This window comes from Felis catus, chromosome C1, assembly GCF_018350175.1.
Source record: "Felis catus isolate Fca126 chromosome C1, F.catus_Fca126_mat1.0, whole genome shotgun sequence".
Taxonomy (NCBI): domain Eukaryota; kingdom Metazoa; phylum Chordata; class Mammalia; order Carnivora; family Felidae; genus Felis; species Felis catus.
In genome coordinates this window covers 221,488,599-221,516,440 of record NC_058375.1, presented here as the reverse complement: position 1 = coordinate 221,516,440, position 27,842 = coordinate 221,488,599, and the positions used below count along the sequence as shown (strand labels likewise).

The 27,842-nt window shown below is 64.5% G+C and overlaps 2 protein-coding genes across 2 annotated transcripts; one reads left to right on the top strand and one right to left on the bottom strand.

Moving 5' to 3' along the window:
• Window positions 1-639: 639 nt before the first annotated feature.
• Window positions 640-5,506, bottom strand: RTP5 (receptor transporter protein 5 (putative)). The gene is given in 3 exon segments (XM_023260030.2): window positions 640-1,710; window positions 1,713-2,461; window positions 5,247-5,506. Coding segments are annotated over 3 exon segments (1,710 nt in total). The 5' UTR covers window positions 5,474-5,506; the 3' UTR covers window positions 640-976.
• An 8,605-nt stretch (window positions 5,507-14,111) lies between these two features.
• Window positions 14,112-26,800, top strand: PDCD1 (programmed cell death 1). The gene is given in 5 exon segments (NM_001145510.1): window positions 14,112-14,187; window positions 21,292-21,651; window positions 23,557-23,718; window positions 25,690-25,724; window positions 25,972-26,800. Coding segments are annotated over 5 exon segments (837 nt in total). The 3' UTR covers window positions 26,176-26,800.
• The last annotated feature ends 1,042 nt before the right edge of the window (window positions 26,801-27,842 follow it).

Sequence of the window (27,842 nt, the reverse complement as noted above, 5' to 3'; positions counted from 1 at the left end):
CCCCGCACACACAAGGCAAGGCTTCCCCAGACCCTCTCACCTGACCCCCCGCTGCCCAAATCTCAGACCTCGGGGTCCCTGCAGACAACTCCCCACCTCCCTGGGGCCCCGCCTGGAGAAGGAGGGCATGGGGGCCTGACATGGTCATGCCCAATGTCACGCCTCCACCTGGCTGGGAACTGCACAGCCCAATACCCCTGCCCCTTAGAAGTGGGCCCTGTGGCCTCTGAAGACGGAAATCCAGAGTGTGGCTGACGGGAGGGTTCTGATTTCTGGCATGGACGGCCCTTCTCCCACCACAGCAGTGCTGTCACGCACGGGGTCCTGGGGCAGGTCGGGGGGCAGGGAGTTCACCACGGCTCAAGGGGGCTTTTACCTTTTCCCAGAGCGGCGGGGGTGTGGCAAGTGGTCTGCTCCAGGAGGGTCCCAGGGGTCCACACAGGAACGCGGCTCATGCACGGCCTGCGTCCCTGTGCTCAAAGGGCAGAGCGTCCCGGCCCAGCACACCCAGCAGGGAGTCCAGAAGCCATCAGGGGAACAAGTGCTGGGCACGACCGGGTCCCTGCAGGGAGGTGCCCGCCACACCTGCCCACCTCCAACCCTTCCGGGTGCTGGCTTCCACTCAGCCCAAGAGCACTGTGGGGTTTTTTCCGTTTAACTTTTATTTTACTGGATTGTAACACTCACACAGACAAGTGCCTGGAGCACGCGTGGGCAGCTTGGCGGACAATCACGGCGTGGACATCCACAGAAGCCACGACTCACATCAAGAGACAGAACACACACGGAAGTGGGAAGGGGAGGGGAGGGTAAGGACCAGCTGTCAGAGGACTCAGCTCAGGGAGGGCAGGGAGGGGGGCAGGGGGCCCCGGGGGTGCAGACAGGGGCGGGGGGTCCCGTTGCTCTGCGGCCTGGGCGGCCCTGCTGGAGGGGCGCAGCGGGGACCGGACGGGGGGCGTCAGCCTCACCCTGGCCGTCAGGGGCTGAACTTGTACAGGTACATAATCCACAGGATGCAGACGGTCATGGACACCCAGATCCACACTTCTTCGTAGGGGTCGAAGCAGGGCCTGCAGCAGCCGTCCTCGGGGCACAAGTCCTCCTCCCAGCCGGGCTCGGGGCAGGATCTGCCCAGCCTGGCCCGCGGCCGCCTCCTCTTCTGGGACTGGCCACGGGGGGGCAGGCCACCCCTCGGGGAGCCGCTGGCGGTGGAGCTGGGGCCCACACACTTTATGATGTTGAAGACCGAGAAGGGGATGGTGACGGAGCCCTCGCTGATGGTGACGGGTCTGCGGGCGTGGGGCCCCCGCGGGGGCTCCCGGCCAGCGACGGCGGGGCCGTGGCCGCCGTCCCCCTCCTCTTTGCCTTGGGTGACGACGGCAGAAGCACCCTTGCCTGTGCCTTCGTCAGTAAAGATGAAGGGGAAGGTGACGGAGCCGTTGACGATGGGGAAGGAGTCCTCCTCTATGACGATGTTGGCCAAAGACGAGGGGAAGGTGACGGAGCCCTCTCCGTCATCCGTGAGGCCGACGATGTAGGACACTGGCAACCGGCTGCTCCCCGCAGGGCCCCGGTCGCCCGGGTCGGTGTCGGTGGGGCTGGGGATGGAACCCCGGCCCTTGAAGATGAAGCCTTTGAGCTGGAAGGGCCTGATGCTGTTGATGAGGAGGCCTCGGCCGTGGAAGATGGGGCTCTTGAAGTTCACCGGAGCCCTTTGCCCTTAGGCGGGGCCGTGCGCTTGGCAGGCAAGTAGATGGAGCCCCTACCAATGACGAGCGGCCCGCGGGGGTCAGCCGCCGGGAGGGGGCCCCCCCTGGGGCCGACACCGCCCCTGGCATCGGCGCCGGGCGCCCTGTCCCTGCCCACATCCACAAGGGAGAAAGGAACCGTGACTATGTCGTCGTCGCGCTCAAAGAAGTTGCTGCTCTCGGACACGGGGTTCCTGATGAAGTCGGACACGGACAGGGGGATGCTGATAGAGTTGGGGGTGTAGCCCCGGGAGCGGTCGACCACGGGCCCGCTGCCAAGGCTGAGCAGCTGCTTGCCGGCAGCGGCCGAGGCCACACCGTCACCCCCGTACAAGGTGTACCTGCCCTTAATGGAGCCGGGGCTCTGGACCTCGGGCCCCCAGGCCGGGTCTGGGGGCTTCTGGAAGAAGCAGACCCCCAGGTCGCAGGCCTCGCAGCGCTCACCGAAGCAGATCTCGGGGCACTGGTCCGCGCTGAGGCCCTCCCCGTAGCACTTCTGCAGGATGAACAGAACCAGCTTGTTGAGGAAGAGCCGTACGTTCAGGAGACTCACCTGGCAGGCCCCCTGGGAGCCCGGCGGGCACAGTCGGCAGCGCTGGCCCCAGAGGCGCATCTTCACCAGCCCCAGGCAGCTGGCCGGGTGGAACCACACGTGGAAGAGGATGTGCACGTGCGCCGAGGACCAGCCCCACTGGCAGCGGCCACACTGCAGCCTGAGGAGGACAGAGGGGCCGTGAGCGGCGGGCAGGGCCAAGGGCCCGCGCCCCCTCTGGGAAGGGACAGCGGGCAGGTACACACCCCTGACCTGCAGCCCGCAGTCTGAAAAGCCAAAGGGCAAATTCTTTTCCACCAGTCTGGCGGGAAAACCGGCTCAGGGACGAAGCCCGGCCCGACACCCATGAGGGGTCACTGCACTGCCTGCTGTGTCCTGCTGCTTTTGTTTTGGGACTCAAGGCCCAGGCTTAACAGCCCTGAGGAAATGTCACCAGGAGCCAAGCACCCTGTGAGTACCTGGTGGGGGGGAGCATCGCTGTGGGTACCTGGTGGGGGGAGCACCCATGTGGGTACCTGGTGGGAGGGAGCATCCCTGTGGGTACCTGGTGGGGGGCTGGGGGAGCACCCTGTGGACACCTGGTGGGGGGAGCACCCCTGTAGGTACCTGGTGGGGGGAGCACCCATGTGGGTACCTGGTGGGGGGGAGCATCCCTGTGGACACCTGGTGGGGGGAGCACCGCTGTGGATACCTGGTGGGGGGTGAGCACCCTGTGGGTACCTGGTGGGGGGAGCACCCATGTGGGTACCTGGTGGGGGGGAGCATCCCTGTGGACACCTGGTGGGGGGAGCACCGCTGTGGATACCTGGTGGGGGGTGAGCACCCTGTGGGTACCTGGTGGGGGGAGCACCCATGTGGGTACCTGGTGGGGGGGAGCATCCCTGTGGACACCTGGTGGGGGGAGCACCGCTGTGGATACCTGGTGGGGGGTGAGCACCCTGTGGGTACCTGGTGGGGGGAGCACCCATGTGGGTACCTGGTGGGGGGGAGCATCCCTGTGGACACCTGGTGGGGGGAGCACCGTTGTGGATACCTGGTGGGGGGTGAGCACCCTGTGGGTACCTGGTGGGGGGAGCACCCATGTGGGTACCTGGTGGGGGGGAGCATCCCTGTGGACACCTGGTGGGGGGAGCACCGCTGTGGATACCTGGTGGGGGGTGAGCACCCTGTGGGTACCTGGTGGGGGTGAGCACCCCTGTGGACACCTGGTGGGAGGGAGCATCCCTGTGGATACCTGGTGGGGGGTGAGCACCCCTGTGGGTACCTGGTGGGAGGTGAGCACCCCTGTGGGTACCTGGTGGGGGGTGAGCACCCCTGTGGGTACCTGGTGGGGGTGAGCACCCCTGTGGACACCTGGTGGGAGGGAGCATCCCTGTGGATACCTGGTGGGGCACGGGGGGAGCACCTCTGTGGGTACATGGTGGGGACCATTCCTGTGGATACTTGGTAGGGGGCCGGGGGAGCATCCCTGTGGGTACCTGGTGGGTGGAGCATCCTTATGGACACCTGGTGGGGGGAGCACCCTATGGGTACCTGTGGGGAGAGTGGGGGGAGCATCTGCTATGGCTCAGCTGTGCACAGAAACATGGGGAAGCCCTGGAGGGAAGAGCCCCATCCGAGAGGAGAGGAGGTGACAGGGAAATAAAGTCGGGGCAGGGAGGGATCTCTGGAGAGCCGGGAGGGGCTGGGGGCTCCCAGCAGGACAGTGAGAGAGCCTCTTCGACGGGTCCAAACTGGCTCTAAACACGTGAGCAAGAGAGCCGTGCACGGGCTGTCCGGGGCTGAGGAAAGTGCTGGTCTGGGGTCTCTGTGGCTGCACGCCCCGGGGCCAGGCAGGGGCCCCCTCTCCCAGACCCTCAGGTCCTGGACGAGTGACCACACGCGGGCATTCCCCAGACAGTGCGGTCACCAGTGAGGACAGGCTCCGTGAGCATCGGCCAGCCAGCAGCACACAGCCACAGGTGGCCAGGGAGCACCCATACAGCCAGTGCCCTGGGAGCCGCACTTCCTACTTCATTTCGGTGGAATCAACACGCACGCCAAGGGCCACGTGTTGCAGAATGTAGGGCTGTGCTGTGTGACCCCGCCACTCGCTGGTGTGCCTGCACGAAAGCTGAAAACCAGCTAAACGGTGTTTATGACCCTCAACCACACGTTTCAGGCAGCTTTTTCGCTTGGCTGTGGGACAGTGACGTGTTTCTCCCAACACCTGGGAGAGCCGACAGGCACCGGACACCTGCCCCCGGGGCTTTCAGACGCCGTGTCAGAGTGTGGCTTCCCACGGAGTCCACCTGGTGACCTGTGAGGCCCTCTCCCCCACTGAACCCCATCCCTGCAGGCCTGGCCCATCCCCACTGCTGTCATCATGCTGACAAGAAGTGGGGTTCATGCAGTGACCCTCACAACACTAGGGTTCCCAACCTGGCCCTGGCCAGACACAGCCCCACCTCGGCCTGTGGCCCCTTCGGTCACAGTCACGACTCAGCTTCCCTGTCTCAGGACCCTCTGCAGGGCAGGGTGTGACCACCATCACCTGCCCATCCCCCATTAGGCCGTCAGTGCTGCCATGGAAACCGGGAGATGCTGCAGTGACCAAGTAAGCCTCCCACGCGTGGGTGGCCGCATCACCCCACCAGCATCTGCCCCCCCACCGCGTCCGCAGGGCCCCGACGGGGGTGGCCAGCACTGCCCAGCTTGCCAGCACTGGGAAGGACAGAACAGGCTGTCCCCCAGCACCCCCACTTCCCAGAAGGGAGGACGCGCTCCGGGCCCACCTACCTGTTGGAGCCAAGAGCAGGCTGGATGCGTGCCCCTCTTCCCTGCCCACAGGGTGCCTGCCGCAGCCGGCCCGGGCCCTGGACTCAGGGCCGACCAAGGGCGGTGCTTCAACAGCTCCTGCCCCTCGCCCCCCAGCACCCCACAGGAAGCCCCCACCCTCAGCGCACCTGGAAAGCCCCCTCAGCCGGTACTGAAAACCGCCACTCTCCATGTGCCCGGAGGCCAGGTTCTCCTCAGGCAGCAGCTCCCAGGTGTCCTGGGGTTTCCTCTTGGCCATCAGCTGGGCCAAGGTGCTGGCCCACACGTCCACCCCGTCCATGCTGGCGCCGGGCTCCGCAGTGCAGTCTGCTGGCTGCACCAGCTTGGGCTCCAAGGAAGCCCTGGGATCCCACATCCTGCACCCTCACCAGCCAATCGCTGTCCTGACAGCCATCCAGTCTCCATGGCAACCGGGTTTGTCTCTGAGGAATGAGAAACAGGCCTTTTTCTTTATCCCCTTGAACATTTTTTATTACGCAAGCAATACGTTTTCATTTCAGAAAAAACGAGAAACGGACAGATTAATAAAAAGGGAAAACTGCAATACAATCAAATCGTACATGATCATCCTTGTGGTGCTGACATCCGTATGTTTTTCACACACGTGCATGTGTAAATTTTCGTATCTATTTTTCATGTACAGGAACTCATGCTAAATATGTTATCATACAGCGTGGCCTCTTTACTCCACGACATACCACGGCCGGCGGTCCGTACTCGTCCGTCTGGAAATATCTGACATCTTTCCAGTCCGCAGCTGAGCCCAAGTCTGCGTGCCCCGCCCCCGCCCGTGCTCATTCTTTGCCATCAGAAACAAGGCTGTGAGGAACTTTACGCAACATGTATCATTGTAAATTTTCCCATGGTTTTTTTCCAAACTTTTTATTGGCTAGAAATGTAAAACGTGTACCTAAAAAAATGGCTAAAACATAATGCTTCACAAGTTGTTATAAAGATCTCGCGCGGCACCCCCAAAACTCTCTGGGTGCCCCTCCCCTGCAGAGGCTCTACGGGGCGGGGGGGGGGGACCCCTTGGAGCTCCGCCAGCTGAAATGTTTCTTTTTGCCGCTTTGAGCTTTCTGCAAAAGGAACCCTGCAGGACACATACTGTGAGCGCGTGTCTGGGCCTCTGCCCCAACCTGGGCAAGCCGCTGTTCACGCGCACGTCCCCCAGATGAAGGTCGGACATCCGTCTTCAGCTTTCAGGACCACTGCCTCCGCCCCCGGGGCCAGCGTGCTCCGTGGGCCTTCCCGGCGGCCTGGGCCTCCTCCGCTCTGACCGCCAGCCTGTCCCCAGGTCCCTGCTCTCCCCCGTGAGTGTGCTGTTTCCAATCTCCCTTCCCACCCCTCCAGGAGTTCGGATGTTGAGCTCTGGTCCTGTTGCTTTGTGGAAGGCCCTGGAGCTCCAGGGTGTGAAGCCAGCCAATGCCTTCAGAGGGCAGAGCCCCATCCCCTGTGGGGCCCTGGACTCTGTGTCTCGCTGACCTGCACTCAGAGCAATCCTTTCCCCTTCTCGACGGCTGACGAATTCTCTGCTCGCCCAGTCTGCAGCTAATCCTGGCACGTGACTTGATGTTCCCATCATGTTTTGCATTTCTGAAACTTCTTCTTCGATCTCTCAGTGATGTGATATCCGTCTGTCTTGCAGCAAAGGGGAATCGTGGGACAGGAGAGGAAACTATTGGGACACACTTCCAGGAAGGCTCCATAATACAGGACCAGCTGGCTGGGGAAGACCTATTCCCCATCCCACTGTCCCCGGCATCTGTTTATCGATGCAGAGATGATGACCGGCACTCCTGCAGCCCTCTTAGACCATGAGGTGACTATGGTCACCATCTGGTCCTTGATGACAGTTGGAGTCACCACATCACTTCAGCGCTGCCCACCTCTGGAATTATTGTTCAAGAGAGAAGTTCACGCCCAGATGCCGCTGTTAGCTTAGGGCACTGTTTTCTGGGTTTTCTTGGTTATCACACAGGTAATCTCAGCAATTCCACCTGATATGCTGGGGCTGCACCTATGGCCATTGTGTGTAGGTGGGCACATGTGGTCCTGGTCACACGCCGTGCAGGGGTCTGAGGGGATGGCTGTAGCCCTGGTCCGGGGGGGGGGGTCCCCACAGAGATTTTCCTCTGTATGTGACCTGATTGAGCCCAGCGGCCCTGACTACTTCTGCACCGTGCTCTGCCCCGGGCCATACCACAGCCTCGTCTGCGTGGCCGACCCCACAGTTTCCTCCCCTCCAGAGACCACAACCTGCCTCTGAGTTTAGGGAAGAGTCTTGGTATCATGACTGACCCAACCCAAAGATAATCTTTTTGGTTAAGAAACTTCCTTAAACCTTTCCTAGAAGTCTGCTGAAAAGGCCTGGGTGGCCAACCCCAGGGAAACCAGCCTCATTCCACGTGCCTGGTTATCTCTCCTCCCGAACCCACGAACCGAGCCCTCTGCAACAGCTACTCACGGCCAACTAACAAGCCAGTTGGCCATAAACATCCCCCCCTTCTTTAGCAGAGGATGATGGAGGAGACTGAGTGTGCACATGGCCGACTCCGGAGGGGTGTGCCGTACCCTGAACCCGGTCGGCCGTCACCCGCGTGGATGCAGGTCCCTCCGAGGACAGGCTCTCGAGGCTTGATCGCAACTCCCTCTGCGCCTGCCCCATCCTCTGACCTGCGCCCACCATTCTGTGACCAGCCCCACCCCCAAGGCTCGGAGGGCTCCAGAATGGGAGAGTCCAGGGGTGACGGGGCACCGTTTCAAGGCTACTGCACCCACCTGACAGAGACGGCGCTCTCCTCTCCCCGACGGACCCTCTCTTGCCTGCCTGGCACTCATCTTGAGTTCAGCTTTGCGAGAAGGTGGCTGGAAGGCAGGGCCTCACCCCTGGGCACCCCCGAGGGAGTGGATCTCAGAGCTCAGAGCATCTGTCCCCCTCTTGGCCTGGGCGTGGCCTGGGCAGGTTCCCCCAAAGCCACTCACTGCAAGGCTGGACCAGAGAAGTGCCAGCTTTGGGGCAGGACAGCACGGCAAAGGAGTCTAAGCTGGAGGCCAGCTGGCTGGCTGGCTGGTTTGCTCTGTCGGCAGGACCCCACCTCGTGTGCCTGGAGGGAGAAAAGTTGAGAGACAGACAGGCCAGGAGAGAAAATCGAGTGGCAATAATCATGCTGGGTTCACCCCTGCCCTCCTCCAAACACCAGCAGAAGTTGTACACCTCCAGGGAGACGTTGCCCGCGCAGACCCCAGCCCCCAGCAGGCAGGCGGGGCGGGCATCCTGGGCCGCAGGCAGGCAGCGGCATCTGCTCCTACAGGCTCTTCCCAGTGCCCCCAAGTTCCTTGCCCCGGCGTCCCCCCGGCTGCTGCCAGGCGGGGGCCAGTCACGTCCTCCAAGCCTCGGTGGGATGGGGGCTTGCCCTGCAAGGAGCAGAGACCACCCTGGACAAGGAAGGGACAGACCAGGGGCCTGGGGACCCATGAGGCTGTGCACGTGTGGCTGGCACATTGGCCACAGACATATTTGCCGGGAGTGTGTCTGCCATAACCAATCGGCCATGTGGTGATTTTGCAAGAGAAAAAATAAAAAACTGGCAAACAGTTGGTTTGACAGTGCGATTTCCTCAAACCAGTAGACAGTTAGGTTTCGTTTCTCCATCAGAACGAGCAGGTGCGTGCAGGGCAGGACAGGGCCCCTCCCTCGTCCAGGTCCACATGCCGGTGGCCAGCAAGGAGCCCGAGTGGCGTCCACCATCAGAGGTCAGGGACGCGTTCACGTGAACCGTGTCTCGCACACGCCTGTGAACACACAGCACACACACACACGGGAGCACGTACGCACACACACACACACAAGCGCATTCGTAAATTTAAGATAAAAGTCCACATTTAAACAACGAACAGCGTTCTAGAAAGTTCAGAAAGTGAGGGGACCTGGAAATCTCCTGTGACCCTCCTACCCTCACAAACACCCGACTCCCTTCATTCTCGTGCGCAGTAAACGCTGTAGCGTTTTGTTCACATTTGTAAAATTTGGTTCTTAAAATGGGCAGATAAATTAGGTGTTCTTTTTTAACTTCTGGGAAATGCTTCAAAAACAGGATAGAACAGAAAGTTTTTATTTGCAAACACTATTAACCATTTCCTGTTCCAACCTCAGAAATCGCTGTGAATCTGCTGCTGCCTCCCAGGGCCACCACCGCCTGCGTCCAGGCTGGGTGACATCACCCCAGCCTCCCTCAGAGGCGGTTTCGGGATGATCCTTCTTCCTGTGTTTTACCATAAATGGAAACCTCCCTGTGACTCGGCTGCTGGCTCGGGAAAGCGCGGGGGGATCCCCTCTCCCCCACTTTCCATCGCGCTGGCTCCTGTTCCGGCTCCCCCCACCCGCCCATCCGCCAGCCCGCCTGCACACCCTGGCGTCACCACTGGGCACCTTGGAAACCAGGACTCCTCTCCTCGCAGGGAGGGGGCACCCCACAGGACCAGACCCCCTGGGACCAGAGCGCCTGGGGGGGCGGGGGGCACCCCGCAGGACCAGACCACCTGGGGGAGGAGGGGCCACCCCACAGGACCAGACTGCCTGGGGACCAGACCTCCTGGGGAGGAGGGGGACACACCACAGGACCAGACCACCTGGGGGGGAGGGGCCACCCTGCAGATCCAGACCACCTGGGGGGGGTGGGGGGCACCCTGCAGGACCAGACCACCTGGGGGGGGAGGGGCCACCCCACAGGACCAGACCCCCTGGGGGGGAGGGGGGCACCCCACAGGACCAGACCACCTGGGGACCAGACCTCCTGGGGAGGGGGGGACACACCGCAGGACCAGACCACCTGGGGGGGAGGGCCCACCCTGCCGATCCAGACCACCTGGGGGGGGAAGGGGCAACCCGCAGGACCAGACCACCTGGGGACCAGACCTCCTGGGGAGGGGGGGACACACCGCAGGACCAGACCACCTGGGGGGGAGGGCCCACCCTGCCGATCCAGACCACCTGGGGGGGGAAGGGGCAACCCGCAGGACCAGACCACCTGGGGAGGAGGGGCCACCCCGCAGAACCAGACCGCCTGGGGGGGAAGGGGGCACCCCACAGGACGAGACCACCTGGGGACCAGACCTCCTGGGGAGGGGGGGACACACCGCAGGACCAGACCACCTGGGGGGAGGGGGGCACTCCACAGGACCAGACCACCTGGGACCAGACCGCCTGGGGGGGAGGGGGGCACCCCGCAGGACCAGACCGCCTGGGACCAGAGCGCCTGGGGGGGGCAAGGGGCACCCCACAGGACCAGACCACCTGGGGGGGAGGGGCCACCCTGCAGATCCAGACCACCTGGGGGGGGAGGGGCCACCCCGTAGAACCAGACCGCCTGGGGGGGAGGAGGGCACCCCACAGGACCAGACCGCCTGGGATCAGAGCACCTGGGGGGGGAGGGGGCACCCCCCCTCGCTAACAGCCCGGGGCCTCCCAAGCCTTCTCCCCTTGGTCCTGCCGAAAGCAAACAGTGGACGCGGAGCAGGTCAGACACAGGGACATGGGCACACGACACCCAGCACGCGCAGCCCTGACAGTCTCCCGGCACAGACCACAGGCCTCCACAGAGAACGGCCGCCAGCACAGTGAGGAGCCCGCTGCAGACGCGCACACGTGCGGGAACGCGGCCAGGGTACTGCCCCATGGGGCCCAGCCCAGCAGGCCACACGCCAGGCTCCCCCACAGCTCTCCAAGTGCAGGACGCTCAGGCCGTCCCACGGGCGACCCCGTGAGGCACTAACCATGCCACGCACGCGGTCCTTGGACAGAATGTCGCCCTCGAGAGAGCCTGGCCAGGGTATGAGGCCGGCGAGAGAGCCTACGATCTCCCAGGGACCGCACACAACACGCTCTTCGCGAGAGACCCCTGACCCGGGGGTCGGGGGGCATCCCCGATGCCTGCCTACTGGAGAGGGTCCGGAGGTGGGGGCAGGGAGCAGGCGACCCTGGCTGGGACCTCCCGAACCTGAAGGGGTGAAGCCAGGACACGGCGGGGAGGAGAGGGCCGGCTAGCAGGGGCCACCAGAAGGGGACAGATGGAGATGAAGACAGATGAAGACCCTGACCTTCCCCTTCCCTCCTGTCCCCAATGAAAGATGGTGGGGGAAGGGCACACACACAGTGTGTGACGGGGACACTGTGTGTGACGGGGACAGTGTGTGTAACAGGGACAGCGTGTATGATGGGGACACTGTGTGTGTCGGGGAAACTATGATGGGGATACTGACAAGGACACTGTGTGTGAGGGGACAGGTAGTGTGGCGGGGACAGTGTGTGAGGGGACACTGTGTTTGGGGGAGACAGCACGAGTTTGGGGGAGAGCATGCCGACAGGTGGTAGGGAGCTCCCCTTGGGGGTACGGCACCCCAATAGTCCCTAGGGCTCCTGCCCCCTCCCGCACCTGTCCCAGCCTCCTCCACCAGCTCTGATCCGGTCACCTGCTGGTCCTGCCCACCCCAGGGTGGGGTGGAAGGCTCCCCTGGGCCCTGTCCTCCGCCCCCGCCTCCCCAGCCTTCATGGTCTCTGTGCCCCCCTCTGCTTCCATATCACCCCTGCCAACCCAGTGCCCACAAGGTCCGAGTGCCCCTCTCAACCTCTCCAGTGGGCCCCTGCACGCAGCCCACCGCCCAGCGGACATCAGTGGGAAGGGGGGATAGGAGCCGAGGAGGGAGGAGAGAGGAAGTGACAGAGGGGGGACAGAGGGCGCTGGGCAAGGAGGGGCACCACACACCCTTAGGTTCTCCGGGGGCCCACTCTAGATGCGCATCCAAGCTCCTGCCCGTGGAATCACAGCCAGTGTGGCTGGGGTGCAGGGGCCCCCGGGGGGCCTGGCGACATCTTCCCCCAGAGCACACCCCCCACACGGCCCCTCCCAGCAGGCCCTCCAGCCCCGAGCCCCACAGGGCACCGTGCCCCCCAACACGGAGCCTCGAGGCAGGTGCCCACAGGTCTGAGCCTTGCCGGGCACCCGGCCGTCCTTAACATGACCTGACCCGCCTCCCCAGCCCCAGGCCAAGCGCCTGCCATCTGAGGGGAGGCCACGAGGCAGGTGTGCGGGAGACAGCTGTCCACGAGGGGTGTCCACGGGGGCTGTCCTCCAGGCCAGCCCCTGAGCCATCCGGCAGCTTCGGGTGAGCCACAGGCCCTGTGCCCAGCCTGGCCGGCAGGGCTCCCGCCCGCCACGCCGCCCCCGCGGCCCGCGCCCCGGCTCTGGGAGTGGCCCTTTGCTCAGCACCGAAGCTTCCTCTGCTCGCCCTCGCCTGCAGACGCGTCTTTGATGCTCTTTTTTCCACAGCTTCAGTTCTCTTTAATGTCTTCCCTTCGCCGCCAAGCCGAGTGGAGCCGGGCGGCCCGCCAGCTGTCAGGCGGGCTCTGCCTTGTCGCTCAGGCTGTGAGACCCACGCGCCCAGCCACCCGTGTCAGCCGTTTCCGCTCCCGCTCGTCACCGACGGACACAAGAGCACGGGCCAGGAAACCAGCAGCCGCCTCCAGACCCCAGCGTCCCTGGGGACCCCAGGACCACGTGCTGGGGGGCCGGGTAAAGGGGACTGCGTGACAGGTTGAGCCTCCAGGACTGGGTGTCCTCGGGACACTGCGTGGAGGAAGAGCCGGGGGCCGCTGCGGAAGGACGCGGGACCCCGCCTGGCCTGTGGCCCCTGAACCTGGGCCAGCGGCCCCAGGGCCGGGCAAACCAAAGCCATCCCGGGGCCAGGGAGACCCCAGTCCCTGACACAGGGCTGGAAGAGGGGTCTCACGTGGGCTCGTACAGACCCTCAGCTGCCCCAGAGTGGTGGCCTTGCAGCCCGGGGGTGGAGTGAGCCCTTGGCCCTGGAAGAGCCCCCTCCCATCTGCCCCTGCCCCTGCCCCCTGAGCCTGCCCCTTGCCCCCTACCCTCTGCCCCTGCCCCTACCTCCTGCCCCCTGTCCCTGTACGCTGCCCCTAACCCCCACCCCTGCTCCTACCCCCTGCCCCCTACCCCCTGCCCCTGCCCCTTACCCCTGCCTCTGCCTTCTGCCCCTTGCCCTCTGCCCCTGTCCCCTGCCCCCTACCCCTGCCCCTTGCCCCCACCCCTCCCCTCCCTCTTGCCCCCTGCTCCCTGCCCCCTGCCCTGCTCCTACCCCCTCCCCTTGCCCCCTGACCCCTGCCCTTGCTCCCTGCCCCTGCCCCCTGCTCCCTGTCCCTGCCCCGCCCCTCCCCCCTCCCCTTGCCCCCTGCCCTCTTCCCTGCCCTCTGCTCCCTGTCCCTGCCCCGCCCCTCCCCCCTCCCCTTGCTCCCTGCCCTCTTCCCCTGCCCCCTGCCCCCTGCTCCCTGTCCCTGCCCCAGCCCCTTCCCCCCTACCCCTGCCCCCTGTCCTTCCCCCCTGCCCCCTGCCCCCTGCCCCCTCAGCAGTGGCAGGGTATGTGGATTCCACCCCTCAAGCGCAGGCAAGGTGGGCTGACGCCACCCTTCATTGTAGACGAGGGGTGGGGGGGGGTGCCTGAGCCCAGACGACTTGCCCTCCCAAGGGCAGGAGGGGGGAGGGCACAGGGCCCTGCAGCCTCACCAGCCTCAGCGGAAGGGCGAAGAAGCAACAACAAATAAAGGGACAAAAACTGCTGCTGGACAGACCCCACGGTGGGGGAGCGGCGGCTGGCCTTCCCTCCTCCTTCGGCCTCTCTCTCTCCCTCCATTTCTGGGTCTCTGTGGCTCCTGCGTCTCTACCCTCTCACTTCTATCTTCTATCTCTCCCCCCATCTCCCTCTCCCACCCCCCACCCCCATCTCTGTCTCTCTGTCTCCCTCTGTACCCTTCTCTCTCTCAGGCTCCCCTCCAATCTCCACCCACGTGGAGGAGGAGGAAGAGGGGGCAGGGCTGGGGCTGGGGCGGGCCTCGTCCTAACACGGGACAGTTTCCTTTCCGCTGACACTCTACCAGAGCCGTGGAGGAAGAGATTACGGAGGCAGCGGCTGCCGCTCCAGGCATGGGGACCCCACGGGCGCCCTGGCCTCTTGTCTGGGCCGTGCTGCAGCTGGGCTGGTGGCCAGGATGGCTCTTAGGTATGTGGTCAGGGGGAAGACTTCCCGCCCATGCCCCCTGGCAGGTGAGGAGGGGGCTGGGGGGGTGGGGGGCCAGGGGCCCGGAGGCCCAGCTCTGCCCCTGGCAGGGCGCTGTGTGGCTTTGGGCAGGGGAAGGGGCCTCTCTGGGCTCCAGTTTCCTGCCTGCCCACCTCACCTGGTATCCAGTCCAATCCTCGCCGATAAGCAGGCAGGAACCTCCCAGCTCCTCCTCAGAGTCCCGTGGGACAGGCCGGACGCTCTCTGAAGGATGATGGGTCCTCAGCCCAGATGCTAATGTTCTCCTGGGGATGGGACCGGCCTCCCAGGGGGAGGACTGTCTCTGCAAGGCTCCAGGCTGGACAGCCCAGAGACACTTCTCTAATTATATCCGAGGTGCGGCCATTCAGGTGAAGACTTCTCACCTCTCCAGCCCACCTGCCATGGGCCTGGGGCCTGTAGACAAGACTCTTGGGTGTGCAAGGGTGGGCACGGCTGGGGGGGGGGGGGTGGGCATCTGCGGCAGGATCTGGCAAGGAGGCCCTGGCCCCTAGCCCCCTTTCGGGGGGTGTCTGTCGGGCAGGCCCTGGGGGCCCCCGGTCAGAGTCTGCTGGTCGGGGAGAGGGGCCCGGCTGCCCTTGTCCTCCAGGGAAGGTGGATCCCTGGGAGGGGCCCAGAGTCTTTTCTCTGGACCTCGCTGGGCTCAGAGGTGTGACGGCCCCTGAGCTCCCTCCCTCCCGACCCTGGGGCTGCCGGTCCGTCAGTCCGGAGTGTTGATGCCCCTCCAGGGGGCCTCCAGGCAGCAACCACCCTGCATTTCCTCCTCAGGCTGGCCTGGCCCTCAGGTTCAAGGGAGGGAACTCAGAACAGAGGTCGGTTGTCCAAGGGCCTGTGGCCAAAAGGTGCCCCATGGGGGTCCTTGCGTGGGAGCCCGGGGAACAGGGGCCGAGGGGCGGATGTCATCCCAGCATAGTCAGGCCATGACTCAGCCCTGGTGGCCGGCTACCCACCAGGACCCCTTCCCAAAGCAGGGGAAGATAAGAACGTGGCTGGGCGTGCCTCCATTTCCCCACCTCAGCACTGAGCACTCACGCTGCCGACATCACAGGCCGGGTGGTCCTCCGGCTCTTCCATCGGCCTCCGGCACTGCTGGCTGTGGGACATCTGGTTCCATGTCATCTCTTTCCCTTCCTGATTTATTCTCTGTATTTATTATTTTGGTCATTCCCATGGGTGTCCCCCACAGCTCCTCATGTACACGTTTTTTGTTTTGCATTTTATGAAATATCCCAAACCCAAGAGTTGGCCGAGCCCTATGCTAGCGAACAACAGTGGTAAGGGTATAAACAGGCTTTGAAACAGGCAGGCTTGAGTTCAGCATCGCTGACGAGGCACCTGCCGTTGGGGACAGGGATCCCTGCCTTATGCTGAGAATGGAATCAGATCGTTAATGAAAACTGTCCGGCACAACCCGTGATGATGTCCTTTGAAGCCAGATTTCGCTTATGTATCTTTTCTGCTTTATAATTTTGAGAAATGCCTGAAACCTACAGCAAAGTCACAAAAGCAGGCAGCGGACCCCCTCCCCAGAGTGGCCAGCTCGCAACCCTAGCACATTTGCTTCTGTGTTAATTTGCCGGGTGAGCCATAATGAAATACCGACCCCTGGGGGCTGCGGGTGCGAGAGCAGGTGTGGGCCGGGCTGGCCCCCTCCGAAGCGGAGGGGGCATCCGTTCCAGGCTCCCCCGGCTTCTGCCGTTTGCTGGCAGTCCTTGGGGTTTCTTAGCTTGTGGGTGCATCACCCCATCCCCGCTCCAGCTTCACACGGAGCTCTCGTATGTTTGCGTCCAAATTTCCCCCTTCTTACAAGGACACCAGTCATGTCGGATGAGGGACCCACAAGCTCCAGCTTATCTTAATTAATTACATGTACAATGACCCTATTTCCAAATAAGGTCACGTTCTGCAGTGCTGAGGATGAGGACTTCAACACACGCACCGGGGGTCACAGCTCAGCCCACAGCGCTTTCTGAGATGTCAGACTTCTCTGCTAACACTCCAGAGGCTTCCGCCCGGGACGGTAGCCTTGACCCACAGCCCGGATGCTCCTGCACCCCAAGGCCCCCCAGGCTGGGTTATCCGGCCCTGAAGGGAGCCCAGCCGAGGACCCCCTGCTTCACTCAGATGTCTCTGTCTTCGGCTCCTTCCAACTGGGGGCCCCAGCTCTCTCTGCCACCGCCAGCCCTGCCCTTCTCTGTGCGTGCGTGTGGTGTTTGTTTTTTTTAAATCAAATCTCAATTTTATTTTGGATATGGAAAGCCTTAGGATCGGGAATACAGAATTAGGAATATTTTTACTGAGGTACGATTGACCACAACGTACTAATTTCAGGTGCACAATGAAATGATTCGCGATGTGTATATACTGTAAAACGACGACCCTGGTAAGGCCACCAACATCTGTCACCACACACAGTCACAAAACGCGTCTCCTGTAGTGAGAACTTTCAGTCCAGTCCGTAGCGCTTCCAAATGCACAGCACGGCACTGACTGTCATCCCCGTCCCCGTGCTGCGCATCCCCGCGCCGTGACTCTCACATTTCATAACTGCAAGTTTATGCGTTTTGACACCCCCCCAACTTGCCAGCACCTCCCTCCCCATCTCGATAGCCACCAATCTGTCCCCTACATCCGTGAGCTCGGGTCGTGTTTTAGTTTGCTTTTCGTTTTTAGATTCCACGTGGAAATGAGATCCTACGGTGTTTGTCTTTCTCCGACTGACTTACTTCACTTAGCGCAATGCTCTCCAGCTCCGTCCATGTGGTCACAGATAGCGGGGTTTCGTTCTTTTTTTTTTTTTTTTAATCGCTGAGCAACATTCCGTCGTGTACACAGCACACCTGCCTTATCCATCGTCTGTCGGCTGCTTCCATACTTTGGCTGTTGGTACAATGCTGCTGTAAACATAGAGCTGTGCATATCTTTTCAAATTAGTCTTTCTGTTCTCTGCGGATAAGTATCAGAAGAGGAATTGCCGGGTCATAGGGTAGTTCTGTTGTTGGTTTCTTGAGGAGCCTCCACACTGTTCTCCAGAGCGGCTGCACCAGTTTGCAATCCCACCAGCAGTGCACGAGGTTGCCCTTTCTCCACGTCCTCGCCAGCACCTGTTTCTTGGGTCGTTAACTGTCAGCCACTCTGACCAGTGTGGGGGGAGGCGTCTCACCGTGGTTTGGATTTGTATCTCCCCGACGATGAGAGATGTGGACTATCTTTCCGTGTGTCTGTGGCCCTCTGTGTGTCTTCTTTGGAAAAGTGTCTGTTCAGGTCCTCTGCCCATTTTGAATTGGATTGTTTGGGCGTTTTGCTAGCGATTTACATGAGTTTTTACGTCTTTTGGATATTATCAGATGTGTGATTTGCAAACACTTTCTCCCATCCCGTAGGTGGCCTTTCCACTGTGTTGATGGTTTTCGTTGCTGTGCAAACGCTTTTTACTTGGACGAGGCCCCATGTGTTTGTTCTCACTTTTGCTGACGGCAGAAAGGGTCCAAGCCAGGGGTGCAGGCACGCACCCCCGGGTGTGTCTGACACCTGTTTGTGGGTGATCACAGGCGTGCTGGGGCCCTTCGGGGACCCCAGGGCAAGGAGGCCAAGGCACCCTGTTTCCGTCCTGACGAGTAAGAGACCCGTGGGGGTGGCTGGAGCCCCGACAGCCCATTGCGTGACCCCTCTGACTCCACAGACAGGGTTTGCCTAAATCCAGCACCAGCTGGGGGTGAAACGTGTGGCCCGTGGGCCACACTGCTCTCTGTGGGAGCCTGACACACAGCCTGTCCCGCGACACTGGGCCCCACCATGAGGTCTTGGGGTCCCCACCCTGTCAGGCGGGTACAGTGTTCTCTCCTGAGCCCATTCCCCAAACATCTCATTATCAAATATAAATAGACAACATTTCAGTGTTTAAGCCCAAACAATATAAGACTCACAGATGTTGGTACCGTAGGGACAAAGTGGACTCCCATCCTCTGTCCTCAGAAGTGAGTTCCACTATCGACCCTTCTCTGGGAAGGAGTTTGGGTTGACTCCCAGGCCCCATCTGGCCGTCGCTCCTGCTCCCGGAGAGCAGAGAGCCGAGGGCCCACCTAGCCCCTCTATCTCCCCAATGAGGTCTCAGCCCCGTGCTCCCTCTGGCCCACTCCCCCCTGGTGCTCCCAGGCTCCTATTCCAGGGAGCCCATCTTTCTCCATCCGGACAGGCCCCTGAGCACCCGGCTGGGATCCCCCCTACGGCCCTGCACCCCGGCCAAACAAACAGCGCCCTCGACGGTCACACACCCTGTGACTTGAGGGAGGTGGGTGCTCCCTGGTCAGAGCTGCTCTGGAGCCTGCGACGGGCCTGCCCCCTCCCGCCTTCCCCACAGGAACACTACCCCCTCGACCTGTCTCGGGCCAGGCGTAAGCTGCCGCTGTATCCGGCCCCTGCCCCTGAGCGTGCTGTGAGGACACGGGCGGGTGGGAAGGGAACGGGCCCGGCCGTGGGAGTGTGTCCCGGGAAGGAGTCTGAGGAGAAGCGGCGAGGCCGTATGGCACCCAGAGGAAGTGGGACCTGGGCAGGACCGGGAGGCTGCAGTGTAGACGCCTAGGCAGAGAGGCTGGGCCAGGGTGGACGGGGCTCCGGACAGCCCAGAGTCCCCTCCTCACCAAGTTCAGACTCCCTGGGAGGCCCACGAGGAGCCGACGAACAGAAGTGACCCAAATGGTTGCAAATTCATGTCAGACGCGGGGCAGTGAGGGTCTGAACCAGAGTCCTTGAGGGGCCCTTGTGGGGGGTGGGGGGCTTGCGGGAGTGGGCAGCCCACGCACCACGTGGACCAGAGGGAGCCCGGGGGCACGGGGCTGGGCGGGCCCCACGGATCACACGGCCTCGGTGCCAGACTTCGCCCTGCTGGCACTGTTCCTCCCTCGATGAGTTCCGTGAGTGGACGCGCGCTTCTCGGACAGATGCGTAAAGACGGCTGTCGGTGCCGCCAGGGTCAGCGGTCCTGCTGTCCTGTGCTGGTCGTGTGCGCCTGGGACGCATGGTTACAATAGGAGACGGGCTTACTGTGGGCACCCCTGGTGCTGTGTCACCCCCGGGAAAGCCGAGCAGATGGCCGGTTCCACAAGGCAGTGGACCTCCCGCCTGCACCAGCCACCCCCCCCCCAGTCCCGGCCTGGCCCCCTCCAGGCCTTCTGGCCTCCTCCTGGCCAGTGGGATGGGCCCTCTGCAGGGCCACAGAGATGCACGGACAGCCACCCCCCCCACGGGGGCCAGGGGACCCCAGGCTGGGTGGCCTCCTGGCCCTGACACCCAGGGGGTGCCCACCCTGATGGCCACGTGACAGCCCTGTCCCTCCATCAGTGGCCAAGGGAGACACCAGGGAGGCCAGAAGTAGAAGGTCCAGACTGGTTGGGCCAGCCTCTCTAAGCCTCAGGGCTCCCAGTGTAAAGGGGGGTGGGGGGCGCCCCGCATGCTCCCCCGAGCAGGGCCAGCGACGCACAAGGATGCTGCGGGCGTGTCAGGGCCAACCCTGCTCTCACCACCTCTGTGATCTCGCCCCACGTGAGGTGTCCAGTGGGGACGTACAGGAAGAGCTCTTGTTACCCACGCCCCGACGGGGCTCTCTGGGCCCTGGCACCAGCCCCTTCTCCCCGGGGCCATGGTCACTCGGCCAGCAGGACACCGTGACCGGCCTCAGACACCCTGTCCCCAGAGGCAGAGGGACTCCAGCTGAAGGGTTGTGGCCCCGTGTGTGAGGAACCTCACCTGCCACACGCTGTTGCTGGGGTGGAGGCCTCGCCAGGCAAGAAAAGCTCAGAGGGGCAGCCACACGGCCTCACCTCGGGACTGACATCCCCGGTCCCCGAGCATTTGGGGAGCCGAGGGGTGGGGGACGTGCTGGGAGGGCCAGGAAACGACCCCACCGGGCCACGTCTTGGGTCTGGATGCTCCCAGGAGAACAGAACGGCAGGGGCCGGGAGGGGCCGGGGGCTGCAGGGGCAGGGGGCCGGGGCAGGGGGCGGCAGGGCCGGAGTTGGGTCCCGGCTTAGCAGCCCGTGGCCAGCCGCCTCCTCCCTCCGAGCCTTGGTTTCCCCGTGTGTAACTCGGGTCGTGGCGCAGCCTCCCCGTGTGAGCTGACCACAAGGAAGGGGGGGCCCAGCACGTGTGGGTTTGGCCGTGACTCTGTCTCTGGAACCCTGGGAGCCTGTGACCCGTCCCCGTGTCGCCTTGACCCCGTATGGGTGCTGCTGGCGCGGTGCCTGGGCCTCGATGGAGGGGCCTCTCCCCTGCCGCGGTGAGCACGCGAGGGTGTGTACACTCACTCGGGCGCTTGTGGACGTGTGGGAGCACGAGTGCATGTGTGCGCGCGGGCCTGAGCGTGCCCGGCATGGCGGCGTCCCTGGGCCAGAGCCCTGGCCGTCGGGTGTTCTTGCGAGGCCTCGTTTTGTGGAGAGTGGGCCGGGGCCCAGGACCGTCAGAGGCCTCCATTTCTGTCCATATCAGGGGGCAACGTCCCGGCTGGCCTCCGAGCTCCCGTCCCCAGGGTCGTGGCGGAAGACACGGAGGGACCCGCGCTGACCCCACCCAGCTCTGAGCTTGTCCTGAGACGGGCCAAAGGCTGGACCCTGAGCCTCCTGGGGGCTGGGCTTTCCGTGGGAGGCCCCCACCGGCCCCTCCCAGCCTCTCGGACACCCACCCCTCCACCCTCAGTATACACGGGACCCGGCCAGGCCCCCGATGCGCCAGCGGCCCAGGACGGTGGAGCCAGGAACGTGGGGGGTCAGGCCCTCGGACACTAGCAACCCGGAGTCAGCAAGGGAGGGGTGACGGCCTAACCACCACGGTCCAGGGAGAAACGGGGGGACCTGGGGCCTCGGGTCTCGGTGGGCTCAAAGCACAAAAGTCCCACCACAGAGCTGCCCGGGGAGAGCGCCTCGGCCTCTAGAGCGGGGCCGGGAGGAGCCGCCAGGGGCTCTGCAGCATGCGAAGGTGGGGAGAGCAGGAGGGTCTGGGCGGGCTGCCCGCGTGCCTCCTTCCTCACCAGCCGGTCCTCTCCCCACGCCTCAGACTCCCCCTACAGGCCCTGGAGCCCCCTCACCTTCTCCCCGGCCCAGCTCACGGTGCTCGAGGGGGAGAACGCCACCTTCGTCTGCCACCTGCCCGACGTACCCGAGAGCTTCGTGCTCAACTGGTACCGCGTGAGTCCCCGCAACCAGACGGACAAGCTGGCCGCCTTCCAGGAGAACCACACCGAGCCCGGCAAGGACAGGCGCTTCCGCGTCACGCGGCTGCCCAGCGGGCAGGACTTCCACACGACCATCCTCGCCGCCCAGCTCAACGACAGCGGCATCTACCTCTGCGGGGCCATCTACCTGCCCCCCAACACGCAGATCTATGAGAGCCCACGAGCGGAGCTCACTGTGAAAGGTGCACGGCCGGGCGGCCGGGGCAGGGGGCGCGGCAGGGACCGCACAGGCTGCACTTCCGACCCACAGGGTGACTGAAGCACCCCCACACCCGCTGCCCCTTAAGGGAAGGCGGGGCCTCAGCGGGGGCGGCAGGTGGCACTTGTCAGGGTAGGGAAAGCTTGGAAGCTCAACGGAGGTGCCGCCTGGGAGAGGCTGGTCGGTGCAGAGCTACAAGCCAGGCCCCTCAGGACTCGGAGAGGGCAGGGGAGGATGCTGGGTCCCCTCCCTGGGTCCTCCCTCCCTGGGTCCCCCCTCCCTGGGTCCCCTCCCTGGGTCCCCCCTTCCTGAGTCCCCTCCTGGGTCTCCCCCGTTGTCCCCCCAGTGTCTCCTCCCTGGGTCCCCCCATGTCCCCTCCTGGGTCCCCCCCAGTGTCCCCCCATGTCTCCTCCCTGGGTCCCCCCATGTACCCTCCCTGGATCCCCCCTCCCTGGGTCCCCCCTTCCTGAGTCCCCTCCCTGGGTCCCTCCCAGTGTCCCCCCCATGTCTCCTCCCTGGGTCCCCCCGTGTACCCTCTCTGTGTCCCCCCTCCCTGGGTCCCCCCTCCCTGGGTCCCCCCTGGTGTCCCCCGCCATGTCTCCTCCCTGGGTCCCCCCATGTACCCTCTCTGGGTCCCCTCCCTGGGTCCTCCCTCCCTGGGTCCCCTCCCTGGGTCCCCCTTCCTGAGTCCTCTCCCTGGGTCCCCCCGTGTCCCCCCATGTCCCCTCCCTGGGTCCCCCCTCCCTGGGTCCCCTCCCTGGGTACGCCCCCCGTGTACCTTCTCTGGGTCCCCCCTCTTTGGGTCCCCTCCCTGGGTCCCCTCCCTGGGTACCTCCCCCGTGTACCCTCTCTTGGTCCCCTCCCTGGGTCCCCCCTTCCTGAGTCCCCTCCCTGGGTCCCCCCGTGTACCCTCTCTGGGTCCCCTCCCTGGGTCCCCCCCATGCCCCCCCCATGTCCCCTCCCGGGGTCCCCCCTTCCTGAGTCCCCTCCCTGGGTCACCCCCATGTCCCCCCCATGTCCCCTCCCTGGGTCCCCCCCTCCCTGGGTACCCTCCCTGGGTACCCTCCCCGTGTACCCTCTGGGTCCCCCCTCTCTGGGTCCCCTCCCTGGGTCCCCCATTCCTGAGTCCCCTCCTTGGGTCCCTCCCAGTGTCCCCCCCATGTCTCCTCCTTGGGTCCCCCCGTGTACCCTCTCTGGGTCCCCCCTCCCTGGGTCCCCCCTCCCTGGGTCCCCTCCCTGGGTACCTCCCCCATGTACCCTCTCTCGGTCCCCTCCCTGGGTCCCCCCTTCCTGAGTCCCCTCCCTGGGTCCCCCCCATGTCCCCTCCCTTGGTCCCCCCTCCTTGGGTCCCCCCTCCCTGGGTCCCCTCCCTGGGTCCCCCCTGGTGTCACCCCCATGTCTCCTCCCTGGGTCCCCCCATGTACCCTCTCTGGGTCCCCCCTCCCTGGGTCCCCTCCCTGGGTCCTCCCTCCCTGGGTCCCTTCCCTGGGTCCCCCCCGGTGTCCCCCGCCATGTCTCCTCCCTGGGTCCCCCTGTGTACCCTCTCTAGGTCCCCTCCCTGGGTCCCCCCCATGCCCCCCCATGTCCCCTCCTGGGGTCCCCCCTTCCTGAGTCCCCTCCCTGGGTCCTCCCTCCCTGGGTCCCTTTCCTGGGTCCCCCCCGGTGTCCCCCGCCATGTCTCCTCCCTGGGTCCCCCTGTGTACCCTCTCTGGGTCCTCTCCCTGGGTCCCCCCTCCCTGGGTCCCCCCCTGGGTCCCCCCCGTGTCCCCCCTTCCTGAGTCCCCTCCCTGGGTCCCCCCCATGTCCCACCCATGTCCCCTCCCTGGGTCCCCCCCCGTGTCCCCTCTCTGGCTCCCCTTAGTGAGTCTCTGTCCTTCTGCCCCTCCAGAGAGAGTCCTGGAGCCCCCCACAGAGAGTCCCAGCCCCCCACCCAGACTCACCGGCCAAGGCCAGGGGCTGGTCGTGGGCGTCACAAGCGTGCTGGTGGGTGTCCTGCTGTTGCTGCTGCTGACCTGGGTGCTGGCTGCGGCCTTCCCCAGGGCCACTCGAGGTAACATCATGCCAAACCCGACTGCCGTTCCCCGCAGACAGAGGCCAAGGCACAACCCACAGCCTCACCCGCCAGGGATCCCAACCCTCCCCCTCCCCCCCCCCCAGCGCCCTCGCAGCGAGGACCCCTCAAGGAGGGGCTGGGCCTGGAGCAGGCCTCCCAGGTTCCGGGGCCCCCTGTCCCTAACACCTGTTTTAAGGAGGGATGGGGGGTAGGCAGCTGCCAAAGTGAGGAGAAGCCCCCCAACAGGCTGAGCCACCTGCTCTGACTGCACCAAGGCCACCCCCAAACCTCAGGCCACACCTCAGCCCACAGGGCACAGTGAAAGTCATTCTAACAGCCGCTGGGCTCTGCTGTTGACCACAACCACCAGGGTGGTATGAGGGCCCCACCTCGCCCCCAGGTGCACCTACCCTGGCCTCCCGGCATCACGAGGACGACTGGTCACTATGATGATGGGTGCATGTCCCTGGGGCTGGAGGGAGGTGCCGAAGTTGATTCTCCTGGAGCCACTGAGAGGGGACCCAGCCAGGGGTCAGCTCTTCCCCAGGCTCCAGGTCATGGTCTCCTGGGACAGGCACCCGGGGGGGACATGTGGCCAGAGAATAGGAGGTTCCACAGGGTCCTGGACAAGACTTCCAAGATCTCCCCGCTGAGCGGGTCAGGGAGGGCAGCTGAGGTCAGGGAAGGCAGCTGGGGTTAGGGAGGACACTGGAGTCAGGGAGGACGGCTGAGGTCAAGAAGGAGGATGGCTGGGGTCAGGGAGGGCAGCTGGGGTCATGGAAGGTGGCTGGGGTCAGGGAGGGCAGCTGGGGTCAGGGAGGGCAGATGGGGTCAGGGAGGGCAAATGGGGTCAGGGAAGGCGGCTGGGGTCAGGGAGGGCAGCTGGGGTCAGGGAGGACAGTGGGGTCAGGGAGGACGGCTGGGGTCACGGAGGGCAGATGGAGTCAGGGAGGGCAGCTGGGGTCAGGGAGAGAGGCTGGGGCCAGGAGGGAGGGCATCTGGGGTCAGGGAGGGCAGATGGTGTCAGGAGGGAGGGCGGCTGGGGTCAGGAGGGAGGGCAGCTGGGGTCGGGGAGGACGGCTGGGGTCAGGGTGGGCAGATGGGGTCAGGGAGGGCAGCTGGGGTCAGGGAGGGAGACTAGGGTCAGGAGGGAGGGCAGCTGGGGTCAGGGAGGGCAGATGGCGTCAGGAGGGAGGGCGGCTGGGGTCAGGGAGGGCAGATGGCGTCAGGAGGGAGGGCGGCTGGGGTCAGGGAGGGCAGATGGCGTCAGGAGGGAGGGCGGCTGGGGTCAGGGAGGGAGGCTGGGGTCAGGAGGGAGGGCAGCTGGGGTCAGGGAGGGCAGATGGCGTCAGGAGGGAGGACGGCTGGGGTCTGGGAGGGCAGCCAGTCTCCCCGGGGCAGCAGTACTCAACCTCAGCCAGTCTCCAGTGGGAGTTCATTTCTCCAACAATTTTCCTCCTGATATTTTCGAGAATGTGCTATGTGCTCTGTGTGCTGGCCACTGGTGGACACGTGGCAGTTCTGTGTGGCATCAGTTGGAGAGAGACTTGCTACACTGATTCACTGTGACCACCCGCCACCCCCCACCCCCCCGGCCACCGTGTGCTGCACCAGCCCGGGGATGGTGGGTGGGTCTGGTGGGCTCCTCTCTCGGCCAGGGTTTGCAGCCCGAGACAGTAGGCGCCCACGGCAGGACCCAAGCCGGGGGTCCTAGGTGGTCGCCAACCCGGACAACCCGCGGTCCAAGTCGGACTTTTGGTTGACAAGCAGGGACTCAGGGTCACCACGTGGGGGGCGGGGTCAGCCAGACCGCTGGGTGGGGGGGGGGGGGGAGTGGAGAGGACACTCGGCCACCTCGGGTGGAAGGCGTGGTGCCCTCCCCAGCCCCCGGGGGCAGGGACCCCTGCCACAACCCCCACCCCAAGGACCGCCGGGTCTCCTGGGCTCACTCCGGACGCTTCTTCACAGGTGCCTGTGCCTGCGGGAGCGAGGACGAGCCTCTGGTGAGTTCCCTTCCCTTGGCGCCCTGGCGCCAGAGCCCGCACCGTGCTGGGGGAGGGCCGGGGCCGCTGCAGGGCTCAGCGGGGCTGGGAACCCGCCAGGGAGTCTGAGCGCGGGGACACCGGGCCCCAGGAAGGGTCACGGAGCCCGGGCCCTGCCCGGCTTCGCTCCGGCTTGGCGTCTGCACGTGCGCCGGCGCGCGTCCGCGTGTCTGCCGCGGGACCGCCGACGCCAGCCCTCTCCCTACAGAAGGAGGGCCCCTCTGCGGCACCCGTGTTCACCGTGGACTACGGAGAGCTGGACTTTCAGTGGCGAGAGAAGACGCCCGAGCCCCCCGCCCCCTGCGCCCCCGAACAGACCGAGTATGCCACGATCGTCTTCCCCAGCAGGCCGGGCTCCCCGGGGCCCCTGCCTCTGAGGCCCGAGGACGGACCCTGCCCTTGGCCCCTCTGACCGGCTTCCTCGGCTGGCCTGCCAGGAGCCCGGGCGGACCCTTCCCCGGAGGAGCGTGCCGTGGGGAGGCTGTGGGGACTGCCAGCTTGGCTCTCCTCTCGCCGCTCACGTGACCCGGGGGTAGGAGGTGTCCCCGTCCCGTGTGGCCGTGTGGCGGTGGGGAGGGGACTCGGGGCCCGAGCCGGCCCATCGCTCCCCAGATCTGCTGCTCTGCACCTCCACACACGCCTCCCTGCGGGGGATGGTCTGGCGCTGCGGCTCTCCCTGACCCACCAATGCCTCCCAGGGGAGCTCCAGGACATGGGCGCACAGGGTCCCTGGTTGGGGACTGTGCCGGTGAAGTGCCCCCACGGCCAAGAGATGCAGCACACGGGTGGAGGGGCACACGCATGAGGTCCGGGACCTCGTGCCCCTCCGGGCCTGGAAAAGAGCTCCTGGTGTGGGGAAGGGCAGGCCGTCCGTGGGCCACCCTCATGCACAGCCCAGCCCACCAAACAGCCTGGGGGCAGGGGGGCAACAAGGGGAACGGGCCCCAGCTGGGGAGTCGCCCTCCCCTCGGTGCCCATGCATGGTGCTATTTATGGGGGCCTCCGCCCGGCACCCCCCGGGCCCACTGTCACGGCGGGGGGGCAGTGGTACCCAGGCATCAGGGGCTGTCTTAGGTTCCACACACACCTCAGAGCCCCTCACCCTGTTCTATTATATTATAATTAAATACTGACGAAAACTCTAAGAAAAGCCTAGGTTCTCTCCTGGCCTTGTTGGGGCGGCAGTGGGGCGGGGGGGGGGGGGTTCTGCCTCAAATAGAGGACGCAGCCAGCCCTCCTCAGGCCTGGCCCTCACCCACCTGGCCGGCGCCTTCTCTGTCCCAGGAACACACGGAGCCCCGAGGCCCCTCATCTCCGTCCCCCCCATCATGTACCACGGCCCCCTCAAGAAGTCTGTCCCCAGACCACCTCAGCCAAGAGGCTGCGTCGGTATCTGTCCTGCTCCAGCCCTCCCCACAGGCCCCCTGCACCTGACCGTCCCTCCCAGGCAGTGTCAGTGCCCTGGGCTGGGGTCAGGCCAGGCTGTGAGCGAGTGGGTGCAGCCCCACTGGAGACACACGGCCCTTCTCAGATGCAGAGGGGAGGTCTGTTCCATCCTCCGGGAAGAAGACACAGCACCACCATCAGGGGCCTTCAGTTCTTGTCCCTGACTGCAGTGACGAACAGCCCCCAATCCTGTCCTTCCCCGTGAGCCTCGTCCAGACCCTCAGGGGCCAGGAACACAGCTGCCCCCCACCCAGCCCTCAGGGCTCACACCCTGTGCCCGCCACGCCGGGGTCCTGTCCTGGGCGGGCAGGAGCTAGAATCACCAAGTCCGGGACAAGGCGAGGACATCAGGCAAGGTCACACATGAGGGAACAAACACTGCCGGGAAAGGCTGCGGAGGGCACAGGCTTGCATGCCTGGAAAACCCAGTAGTTTCTGCGGAAACACGAATAGGGCAATAAGAAAATGGAGTCAGGTGGCACACACAAAATTAACCCCCAGAAATAAATGGCTTTCATACATTCAAACAGCCGCCCCCTGGAAGACAGAGTGATAGAGAATCTAAAGTTATGCCCGAGGCGTAAATTTAACAAGAAATGCGCCGACCCGCAGGAGGACAGCTTGGCCGCAGGT